Source organism: Xiphophorus maculatus, chromosome 8 (assembly GCF_002775205.1).
Source record: "Xiphophorus maculatus strain JP 163 A chromosome 8, X_maculatus-5.0-male, whole genome shotgun sequence".
Taxonomy (NCBI): Eukaryota; Metazoa; Chordata; class Actinopteri; order Cyprinodontiformes; family Poeciliidae; genus Xiphophorus; species Xiphophorus maculatus.
In genome coordinates this window covers 13,146,130-13,163,171 of record NC_036450.1, presented here as the reverse complement: position 1 = coordinate 13,163,171, position 17,042 = coordinate 13,146,130, and the positions used below count along the sequence as shown (strand labels likewise).

The following is a 17,042-nucleotide window of genomic DNA, read 5'->3' as shown; positions in this document are numbered from 1 at the left end:
AATTTTTTTTATTCAAAAACAGTTTGTGATCACAACTTTGTTTTTTTTTATTATTATTATTTTAGATATCTCAAATAAACTTGTCTCTTTTATCAACAGATTTTTCATTGCAAAAAATTCAGTTTCAAATATACAAAATGTTTTTTCACAGAGAAACGCTATAATAGTGTGGACCAACAAATGAATAGGAATATTACGACACAAAGAATACCATTTTAGATCGCTAAAACGTTATGTTTGGTTAGAAATAAATGAAGTACAGTCTGCTTTCAAGAACGTGTCTATTTTTAAAACAAAATTTCATGCCGTAAAGCGGGGGTTAACCTCGGAAAACGAGGCTAACAGTGACACTTAGTGGTGAACTGAGGGGGGGGGGAAATACATAAACGGAACTTTGATGCGAACGTTTCTGCAAAACCCGGAGGTGTTTAACGGACGGAACAGTAAACACAGGCCGAGGCCTAGTTCTGTGTTTGGTTAGAGTCTCCCTGAACGTAGGAATACAAAAATAGATATAGGTAATTCTAGGTGTTTGTTGGCAGAATGGTGTCCCACCGACAGGCCCGAGTGTGGAGGTATGTGGAGGAGGGCAATCTACTGAAGTTGAAGTCGTACCTCCGAAAGCACCCGGACCTTGATGTGAACTTCTCCCAGGGAAAGATGCGGAGGAGCCCGCTGCAGCTAGCCTGCTCCCTGGAAGACGACGCTGTGCTGCGGCTCCTGCTCAAACGCGGAGCCGATGTTCTCCACAGGGACCGACGGGGAAACACGGCGCTGCACATCGCCGCCAACATGGCGTTCGCAAACGGGAAAACTGGTGGGGAATTAGCGGCTTGCCCTGGACCAGAACTAATACTCACAGCTGGCTTTTGTTTGGTTTAATACATTTTTTTCTATGTTTTTATCTCGTAGTTTATGAGGACTTGTTCGTACCTCTCAAGAAAAAATGCCCAGAAGCTTTGAATGCCCCAAACAAAGCTGGACTTACACCGCAAGACGTGCTGAACTTGATGAATGATTCACAGGTGAGCAACTTGGTAAAACTCTGTAATACTAATCTAAAATATAACGTTATTTTTAATGATTAATATATGCCCAAACAAGCATGAAATACTCCAAAACTACATATCATACTTGTTTTTCTAATTCAGATAGCATATATTTTGGTTTATACATGTTGCCAGTAGCAACATGTAGGACCAAATTTCAGTTTCAGTTTATTCACTCAATTTAGCAAATTCTGGGACGAACTTACAAGCACATTGTCTTACCATATTTAACCACAGATCATAATTGCAAAATAATAAAGCTTATGGAGGGTGCGTGGGAACATAAATTTTTAATAAACTAATATTAAAAACACTACAAAAGCACATCATTCATTTCACATACCATACAAAATACATTTCTTTGTGGTTGACTATGAGTAAGCAATAGAAACATACTTTAAATATGTAGAAGTCAAAGCAGGCACAAATATACCCACGATTGGTATAAAAGGAACTATCACTGCTCCATAGAGAGTGTGCTCACGTACAGTCTGTGTGTCTGGTACTGCAGCAGCACATCCGCGGACAAGAAGACGCTCCAGAGGGTTGTTAGGGCAGCAGAGAAAACCATAGGCTGCCCCCTCCCCACTATGGAACAGATTTACACTTCCAGGCTCCACAAGAAAGTTTTGGACATTTTAAATGACTCTTCACGTCCTGGTCTCTTCCGGCTGCTGCCATCAGGCAAGAGATACAGAGCAATAAAAACCAGGACAAATCGCCTAAAAAACAGTTTTTACCCGATGGCAATCATGGCACTAAATTCAAAGGCATAAGAACGTCTGCTCTTGACACCACTTTGTTAAAAATGTAAATTCTGTTGCGACACCTCCAGGCGCTGCAACCATCTTCTGATGTCTATTTATTTCTCATTTTGTACTATTTATTTCTTTATCTTGTACATTACGTATATACACATAACCTGCATCTTAACTCGAGTCGAGCAAATCTAAATCTTGTTGTAATCTGTTGATGACAATGACAAATAAATCTTATCTTATTTAATCTTAAAAGGGTTCCTGGTCAAGAAGGTTTGGTACAAAACAACAAAAACTCCAAATAGCAAAGGAGATTAGTCAACAGCAACATGTTTCCTCAGCACGGAGGACAAAAACACTTCCTGGACCAGTGAAGGACAACAAGAGGCAATAACAAAAGAAAGATGCTCCTGTTTGTGGTTTTCCTTAAGCAAATAGTGACTTGGTCAAGTTTAGGATGATAATTCTCAAAGACTTTGTGGATGAACATTATTTGCCAGAAAAACTGTGAAATAAAATCCCTTCACTTTTATTAAGTGCGAAATTACTGAAGTGCAACCTAACTTGCTTTAAACGCTATAAAGTGATGATTTTGCACGTATAAACTAGTTTTAAAAATCACCAGAGATGTGAGCAATGTCCCGTTTGGTGCAGATTGGAAGAAAGAAAAATAATAACTGGACTTTAGGAAGTTTATGAATTGGGAAAGTTGAATATATATTGAATATAAATTTAAAAATATAACAGAATATGACATTTTATAATGTCATATAATATATATATATATAATTTCACCATCGCGTTCAAACTCCCGGAGTTGGTCTTAGCTGATATTTACATGTATTTTCCCTTTACTTGTTCAGACTGCAGAAAGCATGAGTCGTCCACCTGAGGCGAATCCTGAGCAGGACTGGATGGGGAAGCTGATCGGTGCATGCGAGGATGAATGTTTTGAAGCCTTTGGAGCATATGGTACATGTTAATTACTAAATTTAAGATGTGATATTTTGCTTCTTTTTACTGTGATGCTTTTCTTTGGCAGCTGATGATTACCTACCTGTCGATGAAGAAGATGAAGACTTTGGGGACTGGGCGGATCGTATCAGAAGAGAGTATTTTAACAAGAAACACGCCGAAGCTCAAAGACTGGCAAGCTTGTCTTCCAAGTGGAAAAAAGAAAAGAGGAAACAAAAAGTGGAAAGCAATAAGGAGCTGCATGAAAGGTTGCAGAGAGAACACGAGGAGTATCTGGCTCGAGCGGCACGCAAAGAGGAAGAGATCCGGCGGGGAAAGAAACGGCAGTACGATGAGAAATGTGCCGCCACATTCAGCACAGCCGCCTCAGCATCAGCAGGCACCAAGCTGAGCTACAGCGACATCCCCTGGCCAGCTCCCAGGGGCACCGTCCGGGAGATGCTGGACGTGATGCTGCACGGCGTGGACCGAAAGGACGAGGCGGCGTTTCGCAAGGCGCTCCGGAAGCAGCAGACGCTGTGGCATCCTGATAAGTTTGCTCAGCGGTGTGAAGCTCGACTGGAGGAGAAGGACAAGCAGCGGATTCTGGACACGGTGACGGCTCTGTCGCAGGAACTCAACAGCCTGGCTCAGAGACTGAAAGCTTAGAAATCATAAAACTCATCACATGCACCCTATTTACTGACAACATAATCTTTAGCGTCAGTTCAAATTCACAGAGAAATATGGTGTAAAATGAAAAAGTTCTTGAAAGAAAAAAACACTCATAGATTACAGGCAGATTAAAAAGATGGGACACTTCAGGCTTTAAATATTTATCTTTTTAGGATGCAATGATGATGCAGCATAAATGTGAGTGAACAGGTTGAAATCATACTTACAGGATCAGACATTTACAGAGACTCCCACCAAATAAGGCAAATGTGGCTGCAGAGAAGCCAGACACTGACTTGAACAATTTCCTGACAATTTCCTCATACTATTAAAAATTGTATTTAAATATATTAGTTTCTATTAGTTAGATATGATTCTAACTTGTAAACGTTCATTTTCAACCCAGTTTAAGTTAGGACTGGAGGAATGTTCTTCAAGTTCTACAAAATTAGTTTTTTAGTGATTTTGGACAAGCAAAGTGGTGGTAGCATTGTGCTGAGTATCTGTTTTGCTGTCAATGGTGTATTGCACAAAGTGACGGGAATATTGAAGGATGACCTCCAAAATATCTTTTAGTGCAGAGCTCTGTTTCTCTAAATAAAAATGTGTTGTGTTTTTGATTAAACATGTTTTATTTCCTGACTGCAATATAAAAAATATCTAAACTATTTGTGTTGAGTCATTTCTCAGAAAAAAAAAAATTACAGCTCAGTATTATGTTAACTTACTGTCGAGGCAGAGTGATATACGTGTTTTGTCTTCCTTTTTGCTTTGTTCGTTTTTTTACTTCGAAAGTATCTCGAATAAGACATCTTAAAAAGAAAACAGCCTGTAGTCGGCCAGTTTACAGCGATGGAACCGAATAAGAAGATATGGTGGTTGCCAGGTTTGTGAGCTACATCCCCCTTTAAAGAGTATGGCCAATCCCGCATAAATTAAAAGACAAAGGAATTAACTGCCTTGATTTCACTGACACGTTGCAACTTTTACTCTTAAAGCGGATTAAGTCGACTATGAAACAACAGAAACGTAAACAATAAGTAGGCTACCGTTTGATTGTATTTTTTTTTACTGTGTAAGAGCATTAATTTGGCTTACCTAGTGGACTTTTGTATTTGTCTTAGTTTGGACAATGCCTTTGAGTTTAGGATTTACGGTTCTGCTTCTGCAAGAGTAATCTGCAAATGTAGTCGATAAGTTACAATTTAAAGCCGGTATTGTGTTTGAAAACACAGCGGCAGGCGAGAGTATTTGTCTGCACACATAATGTGCAGGAAAAACTGAATCTTGCTGGCACAGCGGCGCTCTAAATCACAGCAAAACTCGCTTACTTTTCGGAGGCGGCGACGGTACCTGGCAACCCGGAGACGCAATCTGTGTCAATTGCCGTGGAGCGAATAAAGGCCGTAGCCTATTTCTGACTGGGGCTTATTTTTGTTTAACATGCGAAGCTGTCTTTTGCTCGTCTACAAGCCGGGTTCATTTTTACTACCCTTGTCGCTCGTTTTTGTTCTTTCCGACTAGCGTTGCTTGGTTACCGTTTCCCCCCTTTCCGCGCTGTAGCGGCAGGTGTATAAGGTGAAGAGGCTTCAGGATGACGCCTTTCTCTTTCATCGCTCGACGCGAAAATAAGACTCCTTAGGGGAGCTTCTGTCTTTGTTCGCTGGACGTTTTCTTATTGGATATTATTTTTAAAGAGGGGTAAAGAAACCATGAGCCGGAATGTGGATAATTAGATTTTCAAACCAGTCGTCATTAATAGACAGTAATTAATCAGTGTAAGTTAATTGTCTGAAGGGGATTACTTTGGTTGAATTCTGTAATGTGCTGCGTTGGGCTGTAGCAGACAGCTCGGTGTTCAGGATCAATCGGCCACAGGAAGATTATCAGCCCTGTCTGACTGTCTGTCTGTGGCAGATAAAAAATAAAAATGGTGTTTCGGAGTGAGGAAATGTGCTTGGCGCAATTGTTTCTGCAGTCCGGCTCTGAATATGACTGCATCAGTGAGCTGGGAGAGCTGGGGCTGGTCGAGTTCAGAGATGTAAGTACAAATAGAGCCACAGTTTGCACATCTATCTATCTATCTATCTATCTATCTATCTATCTATCTATCTATCTATCTATCTATCTATCTATCTATCTATCTATCTATCTATCTATCTATCTATCTATCTATCTATCTATCTATCTATCTATCTATCTATCTATCTATCTATCTATCTATCCATCCATCCATCCATCCATCCATCCATCCATCCATCCATCCATCCATCCATCCATCTATCCATCTATCTATCTATCTAGAAATGGAGTATGAAAAAATATTTGTTTCCGCACTTTTTACTCTCTTAAAGTTTTATCCATCCATCCATCAGTCAATTGCATCATAGATTAAAAACAAGCTCAAAAATTTTCATTTTCATGATTTGTATTTTTTTTGTAATCTTTTTCCTCTTTTTACCAAAACCTGGATGACAGAAGTCTTGGTTCATTTGCCTTTTTCAAAAAGACAATTTTGTTTACGGACACTTCATAATTCATTTTATTTGTTTCTGTTGTTTTGTTGATTTACTTTGGATATTTAAAATGTCTTCCAGTTTCAGTGTTAAATGTTGATTGGAATTTAAAGTTTCATTATCATTGAGGATGTGTTCTTGCATTATTGTGCCATGACCATTATGTTACTTGAAAATGGTCGCAAAACAACAATATTATCATTTATCGCAATAACCTCTGGAAGAGTTTATCATCCAGCAAAATTTGTTACCAGTACATAAGCCCATCCATCAATGCATATTTTCCATGTGTTATGCATATTTGAATTGAATTTTTTATTCTTTTTTGTAAATTTTTCTAAATGACATTTGTTGTGAATTGGCACAATATAAATAAATTGAATTGAATAAAAATTTGGCTCTGGAATAGTAGTTTTTAGTTGTTTTTTTAGCCCTCAGTCTTTACATTTAGCTGTTAAACACCAATCTTTAAACCACTGTGGTGGCGGTAATTATATTTCCACACGCGTGCTGTACTGCCACCTCGCCTGACTAATGGTGCTCCTCTGATTTCAGCTCAACCCCAGTGTCAGCTCATTCCAGCGGCGCTTCGTCAGCGAAATCAAGAGATGCGAGGAGATGGAGAGAATCCTGGGTAAGTCTCTGTGTACCTGGGATGTGGAAGCAGCCTGAGCATACATCCTTAACAAATAGCTATCTGTTTAGTGAGCAGGGAATTGCTGGCTGACTGTATTTTGTATAATAGTGAGTGGTTGTGATGTGCCTTATTTCTTCCTATTAGTGATCATTTTCATAAAACACACAGGCTTCCTTTTGAGGGAGATCCAGAAGGCTAAAATTGCCGTGCCTCAAGAAGACGAGAGTCCACTTGCTCCTCCACCCAGACAGGTCCTGGAGATTATGGTAAGTCTACAGAAATGCTTGTATATGACTTCTTGTTTATACCTTTAAGGTCATAATGTTAAATATATTTAGTTTCCTGCTGTGACTGAAACTTTTCGGATTTTTATGGCTTCAGCCTCAGATTTAGTCTGGCCTCTTAAATTAATCTAAACATGACAAAAACATACTGGTTTCTGTCAGTAACTGAGGAATCTCCTCTGGAAGTTGTTGTTTAGCTCTTCAACCCCTAATTAGGTTTGTTATCAATTATCCCATCTTTTTTCCTTAAAACTGTGCTCTGTTTCAATGACCAGCAGCGGAAAATTCACTTAATCTCACAATTTTCCACCTGGTAGCGCCTTTGAATGCTCAGGATTATTATTTTTGAAGGAGTGACGAGCAAATAAAATAAACCCAGTTTTTAAAGTCTTGCTTTTTTTTCAGCTGAGTCGGGAAAACAACAAGACATTAAGAAATAATGAGTTTTAAGAAAACGTAATTAACTGCATAATTAACTGCCATAGTTATTAGTAATGAGTGTTGTTTGTTAAATACAGACCCAAATTATTAGGGAATTCTAGGAAATGTAGCTGAGGAGATAAAGAGATAATATATTAATTTAACCTTGCTTAAGATGTGGATCTCTTCTGGAGATTTAGAGATCACCTACACACCTCTTTATAGTCACAGAGGTTTAAGCCTGAATTGTAGACAAATTACTAATTCACAAATTCATGTCCCATTTGATGTGAACAGGGTATGGCGCTGCTGAATGTTAAGTTAAGCTGGCATTCTCTCTCTTCCATGCAGGAGCAACTTCAGAGGCTGGAGATGGAGCTCAGCGAGGTGGCGAAGAACAAAGACAAGCTTCAGAGGAACCTGCTGGAGCTCACAGAATACACACACATGCTGAAGATCACCCGGAGCTTCATACACAGCCGCTCCAGAGTCAGTCTCATTCTAATTCAACCGCTTGTATCTCCTTTTCTGACTAATAACACATCTATGGCATTGTATGGTTAATGTAATCTGCGATTAATATGTGGCAATACCCTACTAATGTCAGCATGTTCTTGTTTAAACCTAGCATGAAGCTCTTGGTCCCCAGTATGAAGAGTTCCCCACCATGGAGACAGATTCGGCTACAGGAAGCACTGGCATGCAGAGACTTGGAGCTAAGCTGGGGTGAGCTGCACCACCAAATGTTTACTTCACTGGTATGAGATTCTAAATGTGAGTGGTATATACACAAAGGTTTCAACCTAAATGCAAAATGTATTCCACAAACTTATTTCTCTGCTACAAAAAATCTAGCACAACACATTAATTATTAAAGTACTTAAGTTATAAATATGTATTTATTGGAACTTGCAAGTCAAGTCAAGTTTATTTGTGTAGCACATTCAGCAACAAAGCAGTTCTAAGTGCTTTACATCATAAAAACATAATTCAGTCACCAATTATGACACAAGCAATCATTATCACATTTTGTCAAAAAGCATAATCAAAACTGTCACTCACTACTAGTTAAAGGCAGCACTCAGCAGGTCTGTTTTGCAGTTTTTTGAATGTTTGTTCCAGATTAGAGGAACATGGAAACTGAATGCTGCTTCTTGTAGCTTACCATTTTTAATATACAGTATTGTATGTCCTTGAAATATTTTCAGACAAATTTTAGTCACCTTCCTTCAGCCAATCGACTTATTGCTCCGTGGAGTAGCATTAAGCTCTAGTCTCTCCAGCGCTTTCTCTTGTATCTCATGAAACCTTAATAACGCTAACTGATCCATGCCTAGCCGCAGCACTAGATGCCATGATTTGGTTGGAAAACACGTCGTGGAACTAATCTGATCTCTCCTGGGTGCAGCTTTATTTCAGGACTCATCCAGCGGGTGAAGGTGGAGGCCTTTGAGCGCATGCTGTGGAGAGTGTGTAAAGGCTACACAATCCTGAGCTACACAGAAGTGGACGAGAGCCTCGCCGATCTCGACACCGTGAGACAAGCTTTGGAAAAGTTACTTTTTGTGCTTTATGTCTGCTTCTCCGGCTGATATTTTAAGGCTGTTGAATTGTGTGATTTCAGGGGGAAATAAACAAAAGTGTTGTGTTTCTCATCTCCTTCTGGGGAGATCAAATTGGACATAAAGTTCAAAAAATCTGCGACTGGTATGTAAACATTTGTTGTCTGGGTTCTACCTATTTAGTCGCTCATGCATTCTTCTTTATCATCAGCATCTGTCCTTGTCAATCCCAGTTACCACTGCCACTTATATCCGCATCCTGAGAATGACGAGGAACGTGCAGACGTGTTGGACAGCTTACGAACACGGATCCAGGACCTCAACAACGTAGGATCGAACGTCTCTGGAGAGGACAGTGAGCATGTGGAACATCCTAATAACTGTTGTCTCCTGCAGGTGCTTCATCGCACCGATGACTACTTGAGGCAAGTTCTGCAGAAGGCTGCTGAGTCAGCCTACGCCTGGGTTGTGCAGGTGAAAAAGATGAAGGCTATCTATCACATCCTCAACCTGTGCAGCTTTGACGTTACCAACAAGTGTCTGATTGCCGAGGTTTGGTGTCCTGTCAGTGACTTGGCAAACCTGAGAGGGGCTCTAGAAAAGGGTTCGGTGAGTCCGACCTGGAGCTGATTATTTATGAAAGCGAATAATGTGGCCAGAGAAATGTGATTGTTTTAAGACATTTCCTTTTCAAAAAACCTAAACTTTTAAATAGACTTCACCAGCCTTTTAAATGAATAGTTCTTATTTTTTCCTTTAAGATATATTTCATGTTGCCCCGCTGGTGATAGTGAGAGGTAATTTCTTAAATCTAATAGCCTGGTTGTAGAAACTGTGTTATTTTTGAAATATTTCCACTTCAAGAAACAAATTAAGTAACTAAATAAGCAATTTTTTTTGACAGATCAAAATCACACAAAGCTTAAAAATTCAAACATGAAAAAGATACAATAATATTTAAACAAAGATCTTGAGAAAAACATGTTTGAATAAGAATATCTCCTTTTAAGTGAGTTAAGACTCTTAAGACTGTGTAAGAAAAAGAGCTTGTTAAACAGTCAAGGTTGAGCAGCCTGGACAGACAGAGTGATCGCCTTGAGGAAAGTAAAACTCAGGAGTTAAAATTCAATTTTTTTTATGAACATGAAACTAGTTAAAATACATTAAAAGTAGGATTATTGTGAGCTCTTATGTTTGTTAGTTAAGAGTCTCCCTGCAGAGTTTCTGACTAACTGAAGGTGATCAGGGTTTTTTTGTTGATACATGTGAAAAGTCGAGCTCTGGATTGGAAACCAGCTTTAGATTAGAAATATGTTTCAGATGGTGAAACCAAACTGTGTTATAGAGCAACCTCAAAGGGACAGTAATTAGTCAAAAACAACCTGCAATTCTTTATTTTGGCACAAGGGCAGAATTCGAATGAATTTGCTACTTTTATTTAAATTTCTTAGAGTCACTGGAGATAAAACTGGAAGTAAGAAAATATGTTGGTGTCTCAAGTTTTAGTCTACAATCTACAACTGAGGAAGCGTGTGGTGAGTTCAGTTGTGTTGTTTAAGCTGCAGAGTGTCTACCACTGTTAATGATTGCCACGGCTCTCAGGTGAATATTATTGAATGACCCCTGAAGGAACTTTTGACCATTTTTAGAAGCATGTGGGCTGCTGGGCTGGAACCAGTTTTGGTGCCCAACCCACTAAAGATTTAAAGTTTTCTTTGAGGTCTAACCTCATGGTTCTGATTTTTTATGAGTATGAGTTTTTAAAGACAAGAACACACAATTACAAAAAAAAATGTCCTGAACATTTTTTGATAAAAGTGGAATTTAACAAATAATTGTGTAACTAGCGATAGCTGTAATTATTCATCATATCTTCTAAACCTTTATCAAATTTGTAATAAGCTAAAACAAATTGCATTGAACTGCTGTTTGTTTATGAATTCAAAGGCTAAAAATGGTAGAAGCTTTTAGTTTTGATGTGTTTAATGAATTTTTAAATATCTAAGGAGATCGTCGATAGAAGGAAGAATTGTCTGATTCTAATCTTTGATTGCTGCATCTAACTGGAAACGTGCCATCCCTTAGTTGATCATTACTCTAATCCAAGTTTTCATCTTGTACCTCTTTAAGAATAACTGTGTTTATGTAAAAACAAAAAAAAAACTGCCTTTATGTGTTTTATCTTCAGCCAAAGAAATGGGAACAGTTTGTCTTTGGGACTGATTGCTGTTAGGAACCACATTCCAAGATTAGGTTCTTTGCTACATTTGGAAATCTTTATTAATATCAGTATGAGTCATAAACTTGAGATAAGAGCTAACCAGTTAGTTTAAATAAGGTCCTGGACAGGAAATGAGAAGAAAAGCAGCCAAAGTCTAAAAGACTCAGATAGCCTGAAGAACTGCTGATAAAGAGCACTTTAAAATATTAAAAGAAAATCTGTGTGCTTGAAAGTAAAATATAAAGAAATAGGAACTGACATTTGGCAAAAACCAAATGGGCATTTGTAGCAATTTTTGTTTAGTAAAACCAACTAAACCCATAAATCAGTTTCTCTCAAAGGAGATGTTGTGGCAGATGTTTTCAGATAAAACGGGCCATCAAACACTTTAGAAGAACAGTTTCTTATTATTTAATTTTACTGTCTGTCGTTACCAAATCCCTCATTTTCTCCCATTAATTTATTTTTAATCAGAGAAAAGGAGACGCCACTGTCCCCTCCTTTGTAAACCGCATCCCAAGCAGCGATACGCCGCCGACGCTTTTAAGATCCAACAAGTTCACCACAGGCTTTCAGAGCATCGTGGAGGCTTATGGGGTTGGGGACTATCGCGAGGTAAGCCCAGGTAAGTCCTTGTTTTCCTGAGGGACAGTGAAGTTAACCACAATTTCCTCCCCGAAAAAATACTCATCATATTTGTGTGTTGTTTTTGTTTGTCAGCTCCTTACACCATCATCACATTCCCCTTCCTGTTTGCCGTGATGTTCGGGGATCTCGGCCATGGCATGATAATGAGCCTCTTCGCCCTGTGGATGGTGCTGACGGAGAAAAATCAAAAGAAGAAGCGTTCTAGTAATGAGGTGGGAATAAATGCTCACTTTTATCCTGAATGAAGCATTGGTTGTCATTTTTTTAATCAAGTTGATTTTTTATTTTATTTTTTTTATGTTGATCCCAGATTTGGATGACGTTCTTCCATGGGCGTTACATCATCCTGATGATGGGACTTTTCTCCATCTACACTGGACTCATTTACAACGACTGTTTCTCCAAGTCTCTAAATATATTTGGCTCTGGATGGAGTGTGAAGGCTATGTTCACCAATCAGCAGTGGACGTAAGCATGACATTAAACCTTTTCATAAAAATCAGTGAGCAGTAGACTTAGTGTCTTAATAGATCCCTCATGACACGTTCACTTTTTTTACTTTGTAGCAACAAAACAGTCCAAACAAACGCTTTGCTCACATTAGACCCAAATGTCAGTCGTGTGTTCAGTGGACCGTATCCATTCGGCATTGATCCTGTGAGTAGATACGCTCAAAAGCTACAGTCAGCTGCATGTCTTGAATACTCAGATGCTATTTTCTTGTTCAATCAGATTTGGAACCTGGCTGTGAATCGTCTGTCTTTCCTCAACTCGTACAAGATGAAGATGTCAGTCATCGTCGGCGTCATTCACATGAGCTTTGGTGTGGTGCTGAGTGTCTTCAACCACTTGTAAGAGGCTTTTCACTTTTACACGCAATTATCTAAAACCTGTTTAATGTTCAGAAGCTGGTATTCTCAAGATGCTGGTGAAGCAGAGCGGAAGCTGGTTTAAAATCTACGACAGTCAAGAAAGTTGTTCAGAAAGAGATTTGCAAGATGATTGGAGTTATAGGCCTCTGTGAGAGCGGAGCAATGATTTGCATTACCCTCACATCTTTTTTTACTCCTCAGAAAAATGTTGCCATATTGATTTTGTAACCCTTTGTCAAGCCTAATACTATGACTTGACACATTTTCATTTTTATGCCTTGTCCTCTCTTTTCAGGCATTTCGGACAGAAATTCAGTGTTTACCTGCTGTTTCTTCCCGAGCTGCTCTTCCTGATCTGTCTCTTTGGCTACCTGGTCTTCATGATTCTCTACAAGTGGTTGGCTTTCAGTGCACACAACTCCAGCCAGGCTCCCAGCATTCTCATCCATTTCATCAACATGTTTGTCATGCAGGGGAAGGATGTAACGCCTTTGTATCCGGGACAGGCATGTGCTGGCACCATCTACTCATCGAGTTTATTTATAATCTTTTATTGAAGCTTTAATTTTTTGGTCTCATTTCTCAGACTGGCCTGCAGGTCTTCCTTCTCTTGATTGCTGTGATGTGCGTTCCCGTGTTGCTGCTGGGGAAACCTCTTTACTTGTACTGGCAGCAGCGCGGCGGCAAAGGCCTGCGCAGACGCAGAGTAAGTCCAGTCAAAGACTTTGGGTTGTCTTAATTCAGCTCATAGGGGTTCATTGTAGTTTCTTGGCTCACCTCAGGGTTATGAGAGGGTGAGGCGTGTGAGTGAGGATGATGGCTCCATAACGTCCATTCATGAGGAGGATGAAGAGGAGGGATTTGATGAAGTGACCAGCAGAGAAGCTCCTCCTAAGCAGGTCAGAGAACCTATGTCTGTTCTTTTATGTCTGTTTTTTCCATCCGCTTCAACAAGTTAATGCTGTTTGCACATTAAGAAGGAGAAAGTAGGACAACAGAACAAGAATCAGTTGTGGTGAAAATTTAATATCTGAATTTGTTGAATGGATCTAAAACTCTGAGAACAACCGGAGGCTTAGATTATCTTAACTTGATTTTTATTATAAAAATTAAGTTAATATCTCATGTACGGTTTTGCAGTTTGACTTTGCAGACGTGCTGATGCATCAGGCTATCCACACCATAGAGTACTGCCTGGGCTGCGTTTCCAACACTGCGTCTTACCTGCGCCTGTGGGCGCTCAGCTTGGCTCACGCCCGTAAGTGCAACCAGAGAATAACAGAGTGCTCCCTTCACCTCTTTCCCTCTGCTGATTCTTTATCTTAAATCACTTCATTTCCACAGAGCTGTCAGAGGTGCTGTGGGCCATGGTGATGCGCCTGGGTTTCAAGATCACCACAAAAGTCGGGGTGGTGTTTCTGGTCCCTGTGTTCGGCCTTTTCGCCACGCTCACTGTGTCGATCCTGCTGGTCATGGAAGGCTTATCAGCGTTCCTCCATGCTCTGCGACTTCACTGGTGAGTCTATGCTTAGTAAACAAGTACTAAACATAGACATTATGGCACTTTTCTGAAACTGTAAGTATTTGATCACTAATTAGCATTGATAAGTTGCTGCTATATAGCATTTATTTGAGTCAGGCACACAAATGAATAATCAAGATGCACCGAAAAATTGGTGGGTAACAAGAATCGACTGAGTTTCATCTTGGTCGACCCTTGCCCAACCGGTTGAAACGTCAACAATCCAATCTCGCTCTGTCAGTCAGTGCATTATATTTAAGTGCTACAAGGTCTATGTAGAAATTCTGTCATTGACCAGACTCAAAGATAGCCATTTTCAGGACAGATGAGAGTTTTAATAAGGGTGTCAGAGGAAACACATCATTCTACGACATGTCCTGACATACAGTATTTGAGAAATGAGAAGGACCATGATTTCAACAGAAAGGCTGAACAAAGTACAGCAAAGTTCTGGTTTATGTTTTTGAGCTTTCACAAAGATAAAACATTAAAAAATGTCTTTAAAGTGTTGATTTTGTAAGCATTTTGTGTGCGTTTTAAAATGTTATTAAAGATTTGTTTAACAGTAACTTCCTCACCTCTGCTCCTAACAGATTATAAGGAGTGTTCACAGCAGGAAGGATAAAAATGATTCTGTTCTTATAGCTCATAGGGTTAAGCAAAATCTGTATCAGTAGTTGAAATATTTTAAAATCAGGATTATGGAAATCTTCAACATTCTGATCTAATAAATAATGTAAGAAATGTGCCACAAAGCAAGAAGGAAGGGGAATGATCAAATTTAGATTAGGATATAATATGTATGAGTAAAACATATAACCACATATTGAGGAAACTACATTTTTACATGTAGGCTTCTCAATTTGCTTCTTACAGGAGCAAATTGATAAAAGTGATATACAACAAAACCTATATATAGAAAAGTCTGTAGATGCAGAATCAACAACATGAGACTCCAAAACTCCAAAAATGTGACACAAAATTTTGCTGAGAAGATAGATGATCAAATAGAGATGCAGAATGGCTTTAAATTAATGTAAATAGAGAACCATCAGAATATGGACTAACAACATTACAAGATACCCATAACAATTATTTTTCTTCACTATATGTCATTGTTATTGAAGCTCATTTTCCTGCCCTTCAGAACGATAAAAGTTACTTGACACTTATTAGTTTGGAAAAGAGCATCATTAATTAGTCTTTTAAATAATAAACTTAAAAATTGTTGCATTTACATTATTTTATTTGACATAAATTTGGATTTCTATCCTAAGCAGCCCTGAAAAGTCAGGAATGAATGTGTGTTCTTGCTATGGATCAGCATGAAAAAAAAAAAACAGTGAATATTTGTATTTCCAGACATGAGTTCCTATCATATTTTCTATTTTAATCATCAAGTCATCTGATCATCTGGCTGTAATCCAGTCCTTTCTCCAGTGCTTAAAATCAAAGAAAACTTTGATATGGCAGATATGTAGAAACCATGAATGTTTACTCTGGTTGTGTTCTTGGTTGTTTTTCTGTTTGATCCCAGGGTGGAGTTTCAGAACAAATTCTACCATGGAACCGGTGTCAAATTTCTGCCCTTCGACTTCTCCCAGCTGCCCTCGGTTTTTGAGCAAGATGGCTTGCTTTAACCCTCCTAAAGCGGCGGTGGATGTGTGCTTCAGCAGACTTTACAACTGTGAAGGTTTTGTGAGCGTTGGAATGATTCATTCTGTGACAACAGCAAACCCTCAAGACTCTGAACTGAAACTCATTCTTGTAGCAACATTTATCACCTTGATGGGTTTTTAAATGCTATCGGCCTGTGCTGACTGCCTTACTATTCTACCCAGCACACCTCTGGAGAGATGGAGGTACAAAAACAATGTTTCTTTCTGTTGATCTTGTCACTTTCTGGATGAGTTACTGCTCAGCACCTTCTGTCACCAGCTGAGTGATTTTTAAAATGTATTTTATTTGCATTGTGCTGTGTAAAATGGCTTTGTATGCTTGGTATTTAAAGAGCTCAAGTCAAAACCGTAAGCAGTGCCATAGAGATTGAGTAAAGGGGTGCCATTTTATCTTCTTTGTGTAATAAAGGTAAAGCTGCAGGCATCCATAATCAGCAACACATTAAACATTTCAACCCTTTACTGAGATTTCTTTTACCATAAAGCACTTTGCAGAAATGATTGTACAATGTAAAGTTCTCACTACTGACTGTGATGATGCCAAATGAAAATAGTCACTTGTTGCTATTTGCATATTTACTTATTATTGCATTTATGAGCCCTTGTTATTAAAAACATTATCCAAAAACACCATTAGAAACCATAGTTAGATCTTTCTTTGATTTTACAGCTTATTCCATTTGTTAATGATAATGATTCATGATATTTATCTAACTTACTGTCTGTACAAGAGTAATATTTTACCATTCTGATGCGTCAAATAAAGGTTTTGACAAAGGCAATTGAATCAGAGATGTTGGTTTTCATGGAATAGAGAGGCGGGTTATACCACAGACTGGTCGCCCGTCCATCACAGGGTAGCAGCAGCTTTATCTCAGAAAATCTCTCATTCAATATTTTTTTGGGGAAAAAAAATACTTTTTCATTTTTCTTTTACATAATTTCTAGTTCTACATATATTTCCACCTATACTGTTTTTACTTTGTATTAAGCCTTTGGAAGCGATGTAGGCTCATAACATCACAGATTTTCTATATCCAACAGTGGGCATAAGTTGCTGGCACATAAATCGATCCTTTGTTTCACAACAGACATCTTTAGTGTTTGTATATGTTACCTTAGAGCTGAACAGTTCTGAAAATAAAATCATCACTTTTAATGTGCGTGATATCTCATTTGCAGAGGATGTTACATTTAGTGGACAATGATATTTCAGTCTGCCACTGTTCTATTGATTTTTTGCTG

At 38.8% G+C, this 17,042-nt stretch overlaps 2 protein-coding genes across 2 annotated transcripts; both read left to right on the top strand.

Moving 5' to 3' along the window:
• Nucleotides 1–427: 427 nt before the first annotated feature.
• Nucleotides 428–4,095, top strand: nfkbil1 (NFKB inhibitor like 1). Its single transcript, XM_023337849.1, has 4 exons — nt 428–817; nt 913–1,025; nt 2,671–2,779; nt 2,850–4,095. The coding sequence occupies exons 1-4, from the start codon at nt 544–546 to the stop codon at nt 3,428–3,430; spliced, it is 1,077 nt and encodes a 358-aa protein (XP_023193617.1). The 5' UTR covers nt 428–543; the 3' UTR covers nt 3,431–4,095.
• Nucleotides 4,096–4,775: 680 nt separating this feature from the next.
• Nucleotides 4,776–16,584, top strand: LOC102227465 (V-type proton ATPase 116 kDa subunit a-like). Its single transcript, XM_005811993.2, has 20 exons — nt 4,776–5,477; nt 6,508–6,586; nt 6,758–6,855; nt 7,645–7,782; nt 7,922–8,019; nt 8,702–8,828; nt 8,918–9,000; nt 9,089–9,182; nt 9,252–9,464; nt 11,551–11,701; nt 11,797–11,936; nt 12,035–12,192; nt 12,291–12,381; nt 12,457–12,575; nt 12,892–13,102; nt 13,183–13,302; nt 13,379–13,495; nt 13,737–13,854; nt 13,941–14,112; nt 15,656–16,584. Exons 1-20 carry the CDS (start codon nt 5,367–5,369, stop codon nt 15,756–15,758), a joined length of 2,541 nt encoding a protein of 846 aa, XP_005812050.1. The 5' UTR covers nt 4,776–5,366; the 3' UTR covers nt 15,759–16,584.
• Nucleotides 16,585–17,042: the final 458 nt, after the last annotated feature.

Coding starts and splice junctions, on each gene's coding strand:
- LOC102227465 (XM_005811993.2), top strand. CDS start 5,367: ATGGTGTTTCGGAGTGAGGAAATGTGCTTGGCGCAATTGTTTCTGCAG. Junction 11,702..11,796: donor CTATCGCGAGGTAAGCCCAG/GTAAGTCCTTGT, acceptor TTTGTTTGTCAG/CTCCTTACACCATCATCACA. Junction 12,576..12,891: donor CTGAGTGTCTTCAACCACTT/GTAAGAGGCTTT, acceptor CTCTCTTTTCAG/GCATTTCGGACAGAAATTCA.
- nfkbil1 (XM_023337849.1), top strand. CDS start 544: ATGGTGTCCCACCGACAGGCCCGAGTGTGGAGGTATGTGGAGGAGGGC. Junction 1,026..2,670: donor ACTTGATGAATGATTCACAG/GTGAGCAACTTG, acceptor TTACTTGTTCAG/ACTGCAGAAAGCATGAGTCG. Junction 2,780..2,849: donor TGAAGCCTTTGGAGCATATG/GTACATGTTAAT, acceptor TTTCTTTGGCAG/CTGATGATTACCTACCTGTC.